The sequence below is a fragment of the Manis javanica genome, chromosome 4, assembly GCF_040802235.1.
Source record: "Manis javanica isolate MJ-LG chromosome 4, MJ_LKY, whole genome shotgun sequence".
NCBI lineage: Eukaryota > Metazoa > Chordata > Mammalia > Pholidota > Manidae > Manis > Manis javanica.
Genome location: NC_133159.1, coordinates 177172543 through 177190239, shown reverse-complemented (window position 1 = coordinate 177190239; position 17697 = coordinate 177172543). Strand labels below are relative to the sequence as shown.

Here is a 17697-nt window from a genome sequence, read left to right as displayed (position 1 = left end):
AGCAGTCACAGTTTCTGGTATATTCTCAGGACAGAGGCTCTTCTTGCCCATTGAACCAGTCCTGATGCTTTGAGCCCCTTTATTTGTAGTCTGGGTTTTGAGATCCCCTCAACCCTCATTCCAATCTCTAACTTTGGCCCAAGCCACCCTTAATACAGTTGAACACCCAACCTCTGGGCTCCCGAGAATATGGCTACACCTGAAATTCCATTTTGGGCATTGTATTCATCAGTCTTGGCTCTCCAGGACCTCTCTGATGGAGTTGGGTTCCCCCCTGACCCCGTCTCCCCAGCAGGGAAGAAAGATTGAGTAAGAGCCAGCCAGGCCCAGAGGTCCATAAATTCCACAAGACTAAGAAGGGGCTGCAACGTTCTCTTTTTAAAGACGCTGCTGTGGCTCTGCGCAGAGAGGTATTTCTCAAAAGCTTATTCATGATGGCTGGGACTTCTTGCATTGCCAACTGCCTTGAAATTACACTCAACCTACCTCCTTCCTCTTTTCGTTTTATTCACCAGTGGGAAGTGGCTGAGGGAGGAAGTAACAAGAACAAGTAGGCAAAGCAGAGGGTTGGGAGACGGAGGCGTTGAGCCTGCAGTTGGTTCTTACTTACAGGTTCAGCCGAGGTGAGGAGAAAATGCACCTGCTGCTGCTCTTCCCCCTCCTCGCCCAGGTTTCAGGTGAGTGGGGCTCAGCTCTGTCCTCCTGGGAAAAGCTCATGGGGCAGGAGAAAGTGGCTGCCAGAGGCGGGGAAGGTGTCAGCGAGGTGTCCTGCTGAGAAGCCGGCTCCATTTCACAGTAGTTCCTCCCAGTGATGGCCTGGGTCTTCCATCCACTGCACAACTCACCCAGCACTTCAGTGCCCACAATCGATTGCCAACGCAGTGATAATGGGCACGGCCTTCACGGTGAGCGCAGCGAGAGGCAGAATTCCTGACCACCTGAGAGCTGATGATTCAGGATGGACAGAAAGAGTGGCTCCCCTCCAGTCAGGGGGAAGTAGAGGGGCCCTGGCCACTCAGGAGGGCTGGTGAACACCTGCTCAGCACCACCGGATGTGTTATGAACCAGGGAAGGCTTCACAGAAGAAGTGAGGGCACAGAGTGCTTTGAAAGACAGGAAGCAGGGAGTTTGCCAGACTGGGAACGAGAGGTGATTCTAGGCATTTGGGGCAGAAGGAAATAGTGAAAGTTGCTGAGGGATGGGAAAAGTCCAGGGGAGGTAAGCTCGGTAGAGACATGGGGAAAGGAGGGGCTGAGATGTGAGCAGAGACGGAGCCATGAAGTCAATACTACGGCGACGGATACCCCTTTGATAAAAAAAATTAAGGGGATTTTCTTGACTTTGAACTGCTAGAGGGCCTTCGGCCTCAGGTTTTGGGCTTCCTCTCTGTCTAGAGTCACTCCCTTGTTGATCTCACCTCCTGTCTTGACTTTCAATACCATCTTTATACAGATGACTCCCAATTTTGTATCCCTAGCCTGGACAACCCCTTGGACTCCAGAATCTTCTATCCAACTGCTCATTCATTAAAATTTGTTTTTTTCCACTTTCTGTCCCTTCCCTTCCCCACCTTGTTAGAATATAAGCTTCAGAAGGGCAGGGATTTTTGCACCTACTACCTTACCAGGTAAGATTAGACAAACAGTATTAGTATTAGCTGAGTGAGTGTATCTAACGGAAAGGGAATGATATGATTGCTGCAACCACCCCCTTGACACACACACCAAATCTTTCTACTGTCAGAGAATTGAGCAACTGAGACTCTTAACATTAATTGGAGAGGACACACAGTGCTCATGGGAACATCACATGGTGCAGCTACTTTAGAAAATACTTTGATGTTCCTTGAAATGTCAAACATGTGGTCATCACATGACATAACAATTCCACTCCTAGGTGTAGACCCAAGAGGTTTGGAAACACTTGTCCATGTAAAAACTTGTACACAAATGTTCATGGCAACATTCTTCATAACAGTGAGAAGGTGGAAACAACCTAAGTGTGTATCAACTGATGGAGGGAGAAATAGAAGTGGTATAACCATCCGATGGAATATTATTCAGCCACAGAAAAGGATGAAGCACTGATCACATGCCACAACTGGATGAACTTTGAAAACATTATGCCTTGTGAAAGAATCCAGGCACAGAAGGCCATACATCATTTGGTTCCATTCCTATGAAATATTTAAAATACCCAAATTCATAGAGACAGAAAGTAGATGAGTGCTTGCCGGGGCTGGAGTGGGGGGCAGAAGTAAAGGGGAGTGACTGTTAATGGGCATGGGGGGGTTCTTTTAGGGGCAATAAATATGTTTTGGAGTTAGATAGGGGTGCTGGTTGTACAACTCTATGAATGCCCTAAAAACAACTGAGTTGTACCCTTTAGAAGGATGAATTGTACAGTATGCGAATTACTCCTCAAGAAGAAAATAATAAAGGAGGTGAGAGAAGAATTGGGAGAGCAGAGCTTTCTTGAGAAAAGTTTCTGGGTAGCGTTTGGCGTGTCTGTGGACCTGAGGCTCTGGAAGGGGGTGTTCATGGCAACCGGACAGCCTTTTAGGACTTGGGACTCTTTCACGTGGTTGGATTTGATCATTCAGTCCACCAGCCAGAGAAACGATGCTTCAAGAGGAGATCCGTGCTGTGAGGAAAGCCAAGCTAGATGACATGGCCCCATGAGACCCCTTTAGATAGGGTGGGCGGGAAGGGGCCCTCCGAGGAGGCGCCGTCTGAGCTGACCTGGAAGATGGGGAGGAGTGGGCATTCGTGAGCCCAGGCAGCTTTTCAGGCACAGCTTCTGATGTGGAAATGAACTTGGCCTTGGCAGCTTTGAGGAACAGAAAGGCCCTATGGCTTTGTTACATTTTTCAGAACAGCCCAGTGGGCACGTGGGGAGGGTATTATTATCTCTGGGGAAAGGTCTTAGAGGAAGAAAGTGATGTTCTGGGACCACAAGGCTGTTAAAGGCAGAGCTGGAGCTGGTTCTCAGAAATGGAGAAGGCAGTTTTTGGGTTAGGAGATACCTTGGCAAGACAGAGCACACACACAGAAAGGGCCGCTTTTTTCTTGATGTCTGGAAACAGGAACTTGAGGTACGCAGATGTGAGAGCAGTGCGTGTGTCAGGACGTGCGTGTGGTTTGGGCGTGATTGAGGCGAGCGCGGACATCTGTCTGAGGTGAGCAGGCACAGTATGTCCTCACCAACCTCTCGCACTGAGCTTCCAACACACCGCCTCTCTCCTCTAAAGAGCTCATAGTTTTCAAAGTACACAAGAAAAAATATCAACTAGAAAGTTCCCACTGGACTTTATCGCATTCATTTTTTGTGAGGGAGGAAGATTTTGAATTACTTTATATTTTTCAGAGAAAATTTAGCTGCCTTGTCCAACCCAAGCCTCTCTGTAAGTGGTGGCAGAGATGGACAGGACCCCAGCTGTGCTGACCAGAGTGGAGACTAGCCGATGTCCTGTGCGGTGCTGGAGATGGGCTCCAGTCTTGACTGTTACTCACAGAGAGTGGTCACCTCCCCCTGGGGCTTAGCTTCCGTCAGATCTAGGATTATTCTGCAGGCACCAGCCTGGGAATGACCATGCCTGAGGAGGATGTTGCTCCTTGGAGCTCAGGGCTGGGTTTGGAGTACAGGGCCGGGTTCTGCCCAGGTTGATGGGGCAGGGCCTTCTGGACAGAGCGGTCCAGAAGGGAGTGGAGCAGTTGGTCAGGAGGCAGACCCAACGCTGAATGGCCAGGCGAGGCGGGCTAACAGGGCAACTGAGGCTGGAACGGCCATCTGTATGAGAGTTCCAGGGCTGCTGGGACAAGTCACCATGAACTCAGGGACTTAAAGCAACACAAATCTATAATGTACAGTAGTCTGGAGGTCAGAGTCTAACATGGGTCCACAGAACCACGTTCCTTCCAAAGGCTTCAGGCGGGAGAAGCTGGTTTCTTGCTTTTTCCAGCTTCCAGGGCTGCTGCACTCCTTGGCGTGTGGCTCCATATCACCCCAAATTCTGTGTCCTTCAGAGAAGGAGGAACCACTTCTCCTTCTCTGACTCTGAACTTCCTGCCTCCCTCTGATAAGGACCTTTATGATTCCACTGGGCCCACCTCCATATTCCAGGATGCTCTGTCCATCTCAAAATCCTTAATTTAATGACACCTGTAAAGTCCCTTTTCCCCATGTAGGGTTTAACATATTCCCAGGTTCTGGGGATTAAGATGTAGCCATTGTTAGTGGTCATATTCTGCCTACCACACCCTTAAATAGCTCTGTCCAGGCATTGGTGGTTTTTTTCCCATGTTTTTGAAAGTAATAAATGCTCATTGTTGATAGTTAAGAGAGTACAGGAAAAAAAATGAAGAACTAAGAAACATAAAAAAGCCTATGTCTATGACCTTAATGCTCAAGGCAACCATTTGTCAACATTTTGGCTTATTTCCTTTTAACATTTTTTCCATGCATATTTTAAAGGTTAGTTGAGATTATACTATCTATGATACTTAAGAAAAAAAACATTTTCACTTCATGTAAGGATTTTCCACATGTTTAAGAATAGCTCAAGGCATAATTATCTGTGTCTGCATTATATTTCACTGTACACTGATGTCCCCAATGGATGAAAGTTAACCTTGGTTTTTTTTTTTTTGCTATTATAAATAATTATGTAAGGAATCTTTGTGTACACATTTTTCTTAGCCTTTCTGATTATTTCTTGAGGAGCAAATCCTAGGAATATGATGACTGGAGCAAAGCGAAAGGCTATGTTGGATACGTACAACTGCCCCATTGCCTTCTGATGCCTGCTATAGCAACTTCTTCTCACAGGGCCCTCTCCCCCTCATCCATGTCATGAATATGTTAGTTACAGAAACTTGGCTGGCTGGATATATGAAAAACAGCACTGCCTTTTTTTTTATTTGCTAGATTATTTAGATGTAACATTTTGGATTATGACACCTGAATTTCCTCTTGTGACTTGCCTTTTCTTTCCCTCATCAGTTTTCCAAATGGAGTCTTAATGTTTTTCTTGTAGACACTCTTCAAAAAAGAGAAAGGATATGAATCCTTTCTACATTATTTATTCTAAATATTCCCCCAGTCTGTTCTTTGCTTTTATCATCTTTGTTTATTGGCATGTCCAAGTGTTACATTTGTGTACGGTCAAATTGGCCAACTTTTCCTTGTGTGCTATTATCCACTAATTTTAAGTTTAGGAAGTTCTCCCTTTCATCTGGAGATTTTTATCAAGATTCACTTCTGTTTTCTTCTGATTTAAAAGATGATTTGCTATTTTATGCTGACCTCCTTCATGTCCCTGAATTTGCCTAAATGGGGATGCAGAGGGGACAGCATCCCGCCATGACTTCGCTTCTCACCTATCTCTTTTGTCATCTGTGCTATATGTAAACTTCTTAAATAGGCTACGTCTGTTTGTAGGCTATTGATTCTATTCTATATTCTTGCCAGATTTCCAGGCTGGTCTTCATTATGGCTGCTACTGTACTAACATCTGGTGGGGCAAGACCTTCCTCACTCATCTTCAAAATGTTAAAAAGGCTCATCTGTTGACCTATTCAGATGTCTAGTGTGTGTGTATATATATACATACATATACACACATATATGTATAATAGAGTAATATTATTCAGACTTGATTTTATGTATATGTATATATACACATACATACATATACACATATACCACAGATTATCTAAAAAATGTATATGCTCTAAAAGTGTTCTGGGATTTTGAGTTAAATATATAAATTCATTTGGAGAGAAGGGGACTCTACAATACACAGCATTTTCACTAAGGGTAGGTCATAATGTAGCTCTTCTCTTATTTAAAACTTTTGTTTTTCAGTAAAATCTTATCGTGTGTATGTTTTTTTCTACAAGCCTTGATTGTTTCTGTTAGGGTTATTTTTTATTACTTTATTACTATTGTAAATAAGCACTTTTCTAATTTATTTCCTAACTACTTATCACTGGCTTACAGGACAACCATTGACTTTCATATGTTTATTTTGTATTTAGCGTATTTAGCCACTCAATTAAATCCAATTATGAATTAAAAGACTTTTTAAGATTTAAAAATTTTCTTTAAATGTTATCATTTCCCCCCAATAATTATATATTTGTATGTTTCCATGTCTCATCCCATTGGTCAGGACTTCCAACATCATGTTACTATATAAATGGCAACTTAGGTTTTATTCATAAGTTAACTTGAAATGCCTGTAGTATTTCACTGTTATGAATAATTTGGCTGCCGGATTATGATAGTCTTAAAAGTTTTCTTAATTGTAGAAAATAAGGTATGTACAGAAAGTGGATAGAGCATCAATGTCCAGGTTGATACATTATTGTGAAGTACATACCAGTGTCTCACAATAATTGTGATATTTGCTGAGGTTTTTGACAGATAATCCTTAACAAATAAAGGGGGTTCTACCCTTATTTTGTTGAGAACTATTAAAAAATCATGAATAGGTGTTGAATTCTATCAAATACTTTCATCTACATCTATTGAGATGATCATATGATTTTTCGCCTTTACTCTGTTAATGTGGCATACTCACATTACACTTGATTTTCTAATGTTGAAACAATTGTACTTTCTTGGTATAAACCCAGCTTTGGGGTAATGTATTATCTTTCTTATAAATCCCTGGATTCAGCTTGCTTTCTATTCCTTTTTTAACTTTTGAAATAAATGTTTAACATTAAAGTCCTTTTTTTTCTAATATATTCATTTAATGCTATGAAATGTCCTGAAGCACAATTCCAGATGTATCCCATAAGATTTTTTAAAATTAAGATACAATGAAAGTATAGCAAAATGCATATATCTTAAGTATACAATTTTATGCGTTTTGGCAAATGCACATAACTTGTAACTTTTCTCAAGATACAGGATATTCCCATCACCCAGAAAGTTCCTTAGCCCCCTTCCCAATTTCCCCCACTCGTGAATCACTGTTGTCATTTCTGTCACCAAAGATTAGTGTGCCTGTTGCAGAACTTCACATAAATGGGATCATAAAGTATGTCCTCTTTTGCATGTCTTTCACACAGCATGTTTTTGAGATTCATCCATGTTGTTTGTATATCATTAGTTTATTCCTCTGATTATTTTGCAGTATGTTTTTTTTGAGAGGGCATCTCTCATATTTATTGATCAAATGGTTGTTAATAACAATAAAATTCTGTACAGGGGTACAGGGGACTCAATGCACAATCATTAATCAACCCCAAGCCCAATTCTCAACAGTCTCCAATCTTCTGAAGCATAACGAACAAGTTCTTACATGGTGAACAAATTCTTACATAGTGAATAAGTTCTTACATGGTGAACAGTGCAAGGGCAGTCATCACAGAAACTTTCGGTTTTGATCACAAATATGCCACTATTTTTTATCTAGTCTCCTGTCAATGGACATCTGAGTTGGTTCTAATTTGTGGCTATCATGAATAAGGCTGCCAAGAAAATTCTTCTTATGGATATTTGTTTTTATCTCTCTTAGATATATATCTAGAAGTGGAATTGCTAGGTCGTCGGGCAGATGCATGCTTCATTTGATAAGAAACAGAGAAACACTAAAGTGCACCAAAGTGGTTGGATCATTTTACAATCCTACTGACAAGGCATTCCAGCCGTACCACACAGTCTCCAGCGTTTATGATATTGGTCTTTTAAACTTGAGCCATATAGTGGGTTTTAGGTGCTATCTTACTGCAGTTTTTTTTTTGAGAGCAAGGTACAGGCTTTTATTTAGAAATAAAGTGATAGAATAGAGCTCCTGGCTCATGCCAGGAGGGGACAAGATAGCCCCTCTTACTGCAGTTTTAGCTTGCATTTCTTGATGCATCATGATGCCTGAACACTTTAGGTGTCATTGGCCATGTGGAAGTAAAGTGTCCTCTTTTGTGAAGTGTCTTTTTAAGTCTTTGGCATTTTCAAAGATTAAGCTGTTTAATGTTTTTATTAAGTTGTAGAAGTTCTTTATATATTCTGCACATAAGTCTTTTTTTTTTACAGATATATATATATAGTATATGAAAACTTTGGACTGCATCAGGATCTCTGACAAAGCTGAGGTTCAAAGTGGTGAGCACTGCAGGACTCCTCACTGCAGAGAGACAGGACTGCATTGCCAGTGGGACGCTTGCTGGCCGCAGAAATGGGGCTGCACACTCGAATCTGCTTCCTATGACAGCCACAGGGACTAAGAAAACTACACACAGCCCTTTTAGGAAAGATGAATTTTCAAGGTCTCTTTAGCTAACTATGAATAAATTCCCACATCACAAAGGAAAGATAATATTAAGCTAAATATTCAAGAGAAGAATACACTTGCAAATTATTCACAAGAAATAAAAAGACATCTGAGAATGCTTTACAAAAAATAAAACTTGATATGGGGGAGGCAAAAGTCCCTTAAAAAAACTCAAACTGATTATAGACAATATAAAAAATATACACAGACTCATTATATTTTAACAAAAATACCAAAATCATATGTGATGTGGCCAGAGCTGTTTTTCAAAGTAACTTTTTGGGGAAAAGTTTGGCAGCTCCCCCAAAAGTTAAACATAGCGTTACTGTATGGACCCAGCAATTCCACTCCTACGTATGTGCCCCAGAGAACTGAAAGCATGTCTTAATGCAAATACTGATACATAAATGTTGACAGCAGCCTTATTCACAATAGCCAAAAAGTGGAGCCAACTCAAGTATCATCAACTAATGGATAGAAAAACAGCATGTGGCATATCCAGACCATGGAATGAAGTGTGGATGGATACATGCTACAAATGGATGAACTGTAAAAACACTATGCTAACTGAAAGAAGCCAGACACAAAAGGTCATACACTGTATGATTCCATCTATATGAGATGTCTGGAATAGAAAAATCTAGAGAGACAGAAAATAGATTATTGGTTACCAAAGGCTTTAGGGGAGAGGGTAGTGGGGAGCGACTTTTTGGGGTGATGAAAATGTTCCAAAATTAGAGTTGATGGTTTCATAATTTTGTGAATATCCTAAAAACCACTGGTCTATATTAAAAGATTAAAATTTATGATATGTGATTATATCTCAATTTAAAAGGTGGGGAAAAGTAAATTCTGCACCTTAAATGTGCTTTCCCACCTGAATTTCGAAACTGGTTTAATGCAGGAAAAGAGGAGGAGGTGGATATCTGCTGCACATGTAGCCAGTAAAACAAATAGTGCATGTGATCAAAATGTGTCACTATACTAGACATGAAAATTTAATTATAAAATGTTACTTTCCAGTTGTAGAACTTTGTGCTAGTATATACTCCATAAAATAGAAAACATTTTGGAAAAAACAAAACAATAGAATTGATTTGAGAACAATCAACACACTTAAATAGGTCAATATTCATGGGAAAACAATCTTAAGGAACCAAAGGATTTGCCCCAATAAAGAGGCTGCCAGATAGTTTTGCAGATAATCTTTTAGGTTTCTAAAGGTACAACAACTCCTTTGCTCTGTTTATGTTCTGACCGCAGAGAATAAAAAAGATGGAAACTGCCAGATTAATTTTAGGAAACTAGCATGGCTGTCATGTCAAACCTTGACAAGACAGCAGAGAGAAACTCCGAGAAAAGCACCTTCCGGGTCTGGAGGTGAGCAGGGACAGCCGGGGTCAGTGTGGACGGAGTCTGGGCGGCTGAGCCTGTGCCTGGGCCCTGTGCTCTCCAGGTTGCACTGGCCATAGACGGGGAGGGAGGGAAGGACAGGAAGCCAGTACTGCTCAGTGTCAACATTTTTGTTCTTTGGGATTTGCAGTGGTGCGTCAGGGGATCTCCATGGTGGCTTTGGCCCAGTGCAGGACAGGAGCTCTGCCTTGTGGAAGGTGTATTCCTTCCCTGTTACTCAACTCAGCAGGCACTGGATTTATCGGGCTAGTCGCAACACAGGAGGCTGTGGCCCTGGCCTCAGGCTGGGAGGTGACAGGTACACGGATTTGTGTTTTCCAGCCTCATCTGTCATCAGGGGTCCAGGAGCGGTGAGAGGCCCGGTTGGGGGCTCACTGACCGTGCAGTGCCACTATGACCCAGGGTGGGAGAAGTACGTCAAGTGGTGGTGTCGGGGAGCTGCCTGGAGCAGTTGCAATATCCTTGTGAAAACCACTGGATCAGAGCACAAGGTAAAGATGAACCACGTGTCCATTGAGGACGATCAGATGAACCGCATGTTCACTGTGACCCTGGAGGAGCTCAGGTGGAGCGACGCAGACACTTACTGGTGTGGGATTGAGAAAATCGCAGGTGACCTTGGGGTCCAAGTTAAAGTGGCCGTTGACCCAGGTAAGAATATGTGTATGTGTGGACATGTCTCCTCAGGGCCTGCTCTGTCCCGGCCCCTGAGGTCCCTCTCCAGGGACTTGACTGTCACTCAGAGTGAACCGTCCCAGAGTGGCTTGGGTCCTGAGTCTTGTGGGAGCCTGACTGGAGGCCTGGGGCTTTCCGTAGATGCTCTCACGGCTCCTGGGCCTCCTCCAGGATGGGGTCAAGCCTTTCTGGGCACATGTGTTTCTCTGCATACATAGCTCAGTGCCTGAGTCTATTTCCCACAGAGATCAAGGTGATGGTCCCAGTTTCAGTCCCTGGGTCACAGGGACCCTCTTCTGTGGGACCCAGAGACCCCAATTCCTGCCAATGCTTTCCTGGGACCTCTGGTGCTCAGGTGTCCTGCCCTTCATAGTGGACTGAAACTGTCCCCACCACAGAAGCTTCATAATTTGCCCAAAGGAAAGGCTCTTCCCGAACACCATCGTTTTGTTCAGGGCTGGTCCTGACCTTAGAGATCACAGGTCTTGGGGGTGTCAGCCACAGAGCAAGCCTGCGTTCTGCTCTGTTCTTGCTGGATAAATAAGGTGGCAGGAGGCACTGGCTGAGGCCCTGTCAGAGGCATCAGGAATGTTGAAAGTTCAGCTGAACTCCAGCTGCCCTTGTCCTTAGGCAATTCTGGTCCCCCCACTACCCTTCCAGGGCCTGCTGGATGATCACCCTGGCCCTGTGTCCAGCCCCACCTGCCTGTGGATCTCCTAGAGGCCAGGGACATATGAGCAGTCTGGGTCCTAGGTCCCTTCCCACTTCTTAGGCCGGGCAGCCAAGGTTCCCAGGGCCAGAGCCACGTACAGGGCTGCGGGCAGGTTAGCGGGCCGAGTAGTATGTAATCTGGTCTGTATGCGAAGCACCGACAACAGAGGCGGCCACCACCCCCACCTCCACCACCACCACCATGTTCACAGTGCCAGTCACCCCTGAGGAGACCCTGCACTCCCCGAATATGACCAGCCACCACCCGGATGGCAGGTAAGCCAGCTGTGCTGCTGCTGTGTCCTGTGGCCCACTTGGCCCAGACTCCTCCAGTGGGGGGCCCTTCATCGTCTCAGGTCCCAGCCAGAGCATGTCTCCAGACCCTCAGGCCCCTTTGAGAGGGCAAGGATTCCAGGGGCTCTCCCCACTCCCCCTCAGGCTCCCTTGGATCCCCCCCAGATCCTTCACCCTGGAGCCCAGTGCATGGCAGCACTGTTGGAGCATCAAGTTGTGCATCTCATTTTCACTGTGTTGACTTCTATGTGGCCAGCACTATGCTGAGCCTTGGAGACATTGACATGAGTGTCCCCTGCAGGGCTCAGAATGAAGTGTGGGACATGGATGCGCAGGGCAGGCAGTAGTGAAGATGGCCTGGCCGGTGTGGTCTGGGCTCGGGGGTCGTGGGGTCATAGGGATGGCTCTTGGTTCAAATTCTGGAAGAACAGGGAGGGCCTGGGGATATCCCGTTTCTCCTAATTACTGTTTCTGCAAGAACAGTGATGCCAAGAGCTTCTTGTATCTTTAGGGCACCTGGCAGCTCACAAAGGTCTTTCCTGCCCACTATCTATTCATTTTTTTACCCTGCCTATGACCACTGCATGAGGAGCAATGGGCAGATACGAAAGTTCCCATTTTACAGAGGAAGAAACTGAGCCTTGTTCATGCTTCTCAGTGTCCTGCCCAGCCGCTGCAGCCAAAGGGGCTTTACAGAGACCGAGAGGCCCTTTCACGTCCTCCTTTGCCCTTTTCGGCTCTCTTGACTTTGTTTCTAGATCTCTGCAATCCTCTGCTGCTGCGCCTCCCCTCAGAATTCCTATGGGAGATACCAGGCTTTTCGGCCCCCAGGACCCCTCTCTTCTCCCTCTCTCCCACCTGCTCTCAGTTTTGAAAGTTTCCTTCTAGCAAACTGCTTTTAATAAATAATAGCTAAGGAGTTTCCACATTTTATGAATCAGAGCCAGATTCGTCAAGTAAGTACCAGTTAGGGCCTCTGATCAGCATGAGATGCGTAATTTGTTCATTCATTCAATAAATAATTATTGCACACCCACTCATGCCTCATAAGGGGATTGTAAGGGGATGCTAGGATGAACAGAATAGTCAAGCTGTCTGCCCTCCCGGCGCTCACAGTCGAGACAGAATTGATTCATTAATTTAATAGAGGAAATTAATCGATGGATTTATTCTACAAATTTCTGTGCATGGTGATGAACAAGAGATAGGGCTTGTGTTAAGTCTTTTCAGGCGGCCATAACAAAGTACCACAGGCTGGGTGGGTTAAACAACAGACACTTATTTTCTCCCAGATCTGGAGGCCAGAAGTGTCGGCAGGGCTGGTTCCTTCTGAGGCCTCTCCCTTGGCTTACGCATGGCTTCTTTTCCCTGTGTCTGTACGTGGCTTCCCCTCTGTGTGTGTCTTTGTCCTAATCTCTTCTTCTTATGAGGACACCAGTCCTTTCCTTCCCCATAAAGCAAACAAGGGTGAGAATAGTAAGAAACGAGGAGTATGGGGGCAGTGGAAGTCATTGTCATTGAGCGAAACGGTGCTGTTGTGGGCTGTGGACAGACGGGGATATGCTGGGACTTTTGCTTAAAAGGCCCCCCAACCTTGGCTGTTGTGAGGAGGATGGACTATAGGAAGATGCTTTTGTTTCCTGCGGCAGCTGTAACGAAACACCATGCCAGGGGGCTTAGAACGGCAGAAACGACTCCCAGCTAGTACAGGAGGCTGGAAACCTGAAATCGGTGTCAGCAGGGTTGGCTTTTTCTTGAGGTTCAAGGGAGGACCTGCCCCGGGCCTCTGTCCTGGCCTCTGGGGGGTGTGCCAATCCTTGGCGTCCCTGGCTCTGGCGGCATTGCTCCAATCTCTGCTTCTGTCGTCACCGACCTTCCTCCTGTGTGTATGTGTGTGTCCCTGCGGGCACCCAGGCGGGAAACCACAGGTCTGCAGGTGACAAGGGGTGTGGCCCCCCCCTGCTACTGGGTGGGTGGGGGAAGGCCTGGGGCCGGAGGAAGGCCGCATGCATGGGGCGCCCTTCTGTCCCCAGCAGCGACTCCCTGCAGCTCAGCGTCCTCCTTCCCGTCGTCTCCACTGTGCTTCTGCTTCTCTTGGTGGCGGCCTCGTTCTTGGCTTGGAGATTGGTGAAGCGGCAGAAGAAAGGTAGGAAGGCCTGGCTGGGCTGGGCAGAAGGAGGCGCGTGGGGCCAGTGGCCGGCATTGTCACCTGGGCCATCTGGCCAAGGGGCTACCTGCATGGTCTGGAAAGGGCGCTGTAGCCAAGGCTGCCAGCAGCCAGCAGACCTCACGGACTGGAGGGAGGCTGGAGCTTGTGGGTGAGCCCAGGAGGTTTCGGCATTAGCTGTCTGCCCTCTACTCCCTCCCTGCTTTTCTCTCTAACCTGCTCCCTCTCTGTTTCCCAGTTTGACTCTTGGGGGCACAGGCGGCAATAGCCTTAGGTGGGCAGCCCATCTAGGTGCTGGACACTTTAGTAGGATTTGTGTGTGGTTGCCAAGGTTCTGAACTGACACGGGGCAGGGAGAAGTACACACACCATACACACACACACACATACACACACATACACACAGGAACACATGTATATGCGAGCACCTGTAAGTCACACACACACACACACACACACACACACACACACACACACACACACACACACACGAACATCCCGTCCTCTGGATTTGACCATGAAGGTTGGTTGCAACACTTACTTTTGCCCTTCCTCTGCCCCAGCCCTTTCTCAGGCTGACCTACTTGCTCTTTGTACATTTGCTTTTTAGGGAAGAATCTCTGTGCTTGGAGCCTATACCCATCAGTCACAAGTTCTGGCCTCACTCAAACCCTTTTCCTGTCTGGCTCCACTTCCACTTTCTCACAATGATTGCAGCACCCCCTTTCTCAGAACCCAGGGGACCCCAGCCCTCTCCAGCACTGCCCCTCCCACGGCACGGGGAATCTTGTAGTCTGGAGGAGAGGAGCCTGACTTTTGTCCATCAGATTTTCTCCCAAATATATTGTCTGTGACCTATGTTCTAAGCACTTTTGTGCTCCTTGGTATCTAGACTTTTGAAACTTAAAACTGGGGTAAAAACCCTTCTTGTTTCTTTGTTGTCTCTAAAGTGGGGAGACAGGTGTCAGGGGAAAGGGCCCAGGGGCAGAAGGAAACAGGGATGGGTGGGCCCCTGAAAGCGGGCCCATACCACACTGACTCGGCTCCCACGCTCCATCAGAGGGCAGCCTGGAGCCTGCGTCTCCGCAGACAGCTTGGGCTCAGGGGCGCTTGTGTGGCAGGCACAGCCAGGCCCTGGGGAAGCAAGGATGGGCTCAGCCACCCCGCGGCCCTCGGCTCACCTGAAGAGTCACCAGAGTTCAGTGGGGCAAAGGCAACGAGACAGACATAAATCAAGTGCCAGGGGGCGGGCAGGGGGCAATTAGACAAGCCTGAGCAGTGAGGGCAGATGGGTGTGACTTTGGGTGACCCCTGAATGACAAATCAGGCAGAGAAATGAGTTCCAGGCAGACTTCTGGCAGAGGCTAGAGGCTGAGCCTGGGGTTGCACAGAAGGAAACTTAACCCCAGGGGAGCTGATGGTTGGCAGGGCACCTGACTGGTCGCTCACAAGTTCTGTGACCTGGGGAATAGATGGGCCAAGTTATCCTTACTTCTCGGGTGGAGACAGAAGCTCAGAGATGCAAAGCGCCCAGTGTCACACTGAGTGTCGTCAGAGGAGACAGCGTTAGAACCAGGCCCCCTCTCTCTGGGCCTGGAGCCTCGGTCTCCCCTTTTCCTCCCCGCCTCTCTCCCCCAGATCTGGGGCCCTGCGAGTCTCAGGATGGGCTTTCTAACTCTGATTGTTTTTGTCTTTTAGCTGCTGGAACATCTCCAGAGCAGGTAAGAGAGCCCCGAGGTGAGGCCGGACACCAGACAGTTCCTCTCCCTCTTCCTCCTTTTCCATCTCCCAGGAGCACACAGGTCCCAATGTGTGCATAAACCATATGCACAGGTGGCTGTGCTGCAGGGCCCAGGGGAGGGGCCGGGAGGATGGTGGGGGTGCTGGAAATAGCCGGAAGGGAGGGGAGCCGGGAGGCACAGGCGTGGGGTTTGCAGAGGAAGCTGGGAGGGGAGATCCAGGGAAGCAGGGCCCATGTCCCTCCTGGGAGGATGACCTGTGCTTCCTCCTGTGGGTGCTTCAGCCCCTGGAGGGAGACCTCTGCTACGCAAACCTGACCCCGCAGCAGCCCGGAACCTCCTCCGAGAAGAAGGCCTCCAAAAAGCCCCCCGCCTTTGCCCAGGCGAGCCAGGAGGAAGTGGAATATGTCACCATGGTGAGTATTTGGTGGGGCTGCGTCCTCCGAACCAGACCTGCCATTGCCCTGCTTTGAGCATGGGCTTCTTCCCATCCACGCGGGCAGGGAGGAGGGGCGTGGGCTCTGGGCAAAGCTGCAGCTGGTGAAAGACCTGCCTGTGGAGCTCTCCAGGCTTTCAGCCTTTGAAGTGTCCACAAAGGGGACACAGAGACCAGGCAAACATGGTCTTTGTGCTGGGCAGGGGAGACCCAGATGGGCCGAGTGACCTGGGATTCCATGCGAAACGTGCTGCTCTGGCACAGAGCTGAGGGAGAATGCCTTCTGCTGAGGCCAGCTCGCGGGGCACCTGGCAGAGGGGACGCAGGGGAGCTGGAAGGCCTGGGAGTGGACTTCCAAGGCCCTGAACGGTCTGACCCCCAGCTTCATCTGCAGCAGCCTCCACCTGTGGGCGTAGCCTCTTGCCAGCCTCTCTGACCCGCGGGTGTCTTTACTGCAGGCTCCCTTTCCCAAGGAGGACATCTCCTATGCAGCTCTGTATTTGCACACCTTGGATCAGGATCCAACCTACAGCAACACGGGCTGCCTCATCACCCACACTTCCGGCAGGGGCCACGAAGAGCCCTCACAATACAGCGCCATCAGGAAGTCGTAGCCTGGGCCCCGGCCCCCCTCTGGCCCAGCCACAGGCCTGTGATCACGTTCCTGCCTTGTCCACCGGTGCCTGAGGCCTCTATCTGAGTCAGTGAGCATCATTCTAGCTCTGACCTGGACTGGGGGCCTGGTCTCAGGGGGCTGCTGGGAGATAGACAGGGGTCTCTCCACCTCCCTTCCTCTCCCACATAGCTTGGGAGGGGGCTAGGATATTCTCTGGGGCTGCTAAGGGAGTGAAAATGATGATAATGGTAGTAAAAGTATTTAACCTTATTTATTGCTTACCATGTGTGGTGAGCTGAACAATAGTCCCCAAAGTCATCTGTGCCCCAAGCCCCAGGACCCGTGAGCATATCTTACATGGCCAAGGGGTGGTGTGGATATAATGAAGTTGAGGATTTTGAGATGGGAAGATTATTCTGGATTACCCAGATGGGTCACAAAGGTCCTTATAGGAGGGAGGCAAGAAGGTCTTGAGAGCAGAGGCTGATGGAAGCAGAAGTTGGAACGATGAGGCCAGGAGCCAAGGAGCGCTGGAGCCTCCAGGAGCTGGGAAAGGCAAGCAATGGACCCTTCCTGGAGCCTCCAGAAGGAACCAGCCCTGCCGACACCTTGGCCTTAGCCTGGTGAAACCGATGTTCTATTTCTGGCCTTCAGAATTGTAGGAAAATAAATTCACAGTGTTTTAATGAAGCCACTAAATTTGCAAACCCCACGCCTATGCCTCCCGGCCCCCCTCCCTTCCGGTAACTTGTTACAGCAGCAACAGGAAATAGATACGCTGTGTGGCAGTTGCTCTTCCCTGAATGCTTTTACTACAGTAGCTAATTCAATCCTCACAACAACCCTACGAGGGCACCTTTATTATTGCCCCTGCCTTACAGCTGAGGAATCGAGGCGTGAGGAGGTTCGGTGACTTAGCATGCTTTATGCTAGGGAATGGATGAGTCGGGGTTTGAACTTGGGCATTTGACTCCAGAGTCTGGAGTTTGGGCTGTTACCCTGCACTGTACGTACAAGGAGGATAGTGTGTTTGTGTGTGTGTGTGTGTGTGTGTGCACGCCCATGCATGCACATTCATACAGCTACTACTCACACAGCATAGTTAGCAAGCATTTACAGATGTCGGACTAGGGTCTGGACTAGCGCTCCTCCAGAATAGGTCCTGAATTCTGTCACATCCCATCCCATCATTGTCTCCATGGTTACTAGCTTAGTCCAAGCAAGTGTCCTGTCTCTTGCCCAGGGTCCCTTTTAGTTCTCTACCCCGAGTCCATTACCCTCCCAGTAACCAGAATGACCTTTCTGAAGCACAGACCTTCTCATCCCTGTTTATCACCTTCTGATGGCTTCTAGTGCATCCCTGAG

The 17697-nt window shown here is 47.6% G+C and overlaps 2 protein-coding genes across 11 annotated transcripts in view; one reads left to right on the top strand and one right to left on the bottom strand.

Annotated features, from left to right (window-relative positions):
* Positions 1-17697, bottom strand: part of RAB37 (RAB37, member RAS oncogene family) — a 56143-nt gene that overhangs the window by 21567 nt on the left and 16879 nt on the right. The gene's annotated exons all lie outside the window — the stretch shown is intronic.
* CD300LF (CD300 molecule like family member f) lies at positions 499-17018 on the top strand. 8 transcript variants are annotated; one of them, XR_005055624.2, is made up of 9 exons: positions 8044-8112; positions 9545-9661; positions 10016-10345; positions 11236-11356; positions 13408-13520; positions 15240-15262; positions 15565-15696; positions 16175-16416; positions 16785-17018. XR_005055624.2 is itself a non-coding variant. In XM_036997343.2 (8 exons), exons 1-8 carry the CDS (start codon positions 635-637, stop codon positions 16328-16330), a joined length of 1035 nt encoding a protein of 344 aa, XP_036853238.2. In that variant the 5' UTR covers positions 499-634; the 3' UTR covers positions 16331-17018. The 8 variants fall into 8 exon arrangements, 6 of the variants coding, with proteins under 6 accessions (XP_036853238.2, XP_017499119.3, XP_036853243.2 ...); XR_005055623.2 differs by having other exon boundaries at positions 16175-16420; XM_036997343.2 differs by lacking the exon at positions 8044-8112 and adding an exon at positions 499-677 and having other exon boundaries at positions 16175-17018.

Coding starts and splice junctions, on each gene's coding strand:
- CD300LF (XM_073235877.1), top strand. CDS start 8,061: ATGAAAACTTTGGACTGCATCAGGATCTCTGACAAAGCTGAGGTTCAA. Junction 8,113..9,544: donor CAAAGCTGAGGTTCAAAGTG/GTGAGCACTGCA, acceptor TTCTGACCGCAG/AGAATAAAAAAGATGGAAAC. Junction 9,662..10,015: donor AGCACCTTCCGGGTCTGGAG/GTGAGCAGGGAC, acceptor TGTGTTTTCCAG/CCTCATCTGTCATCAGGGGT.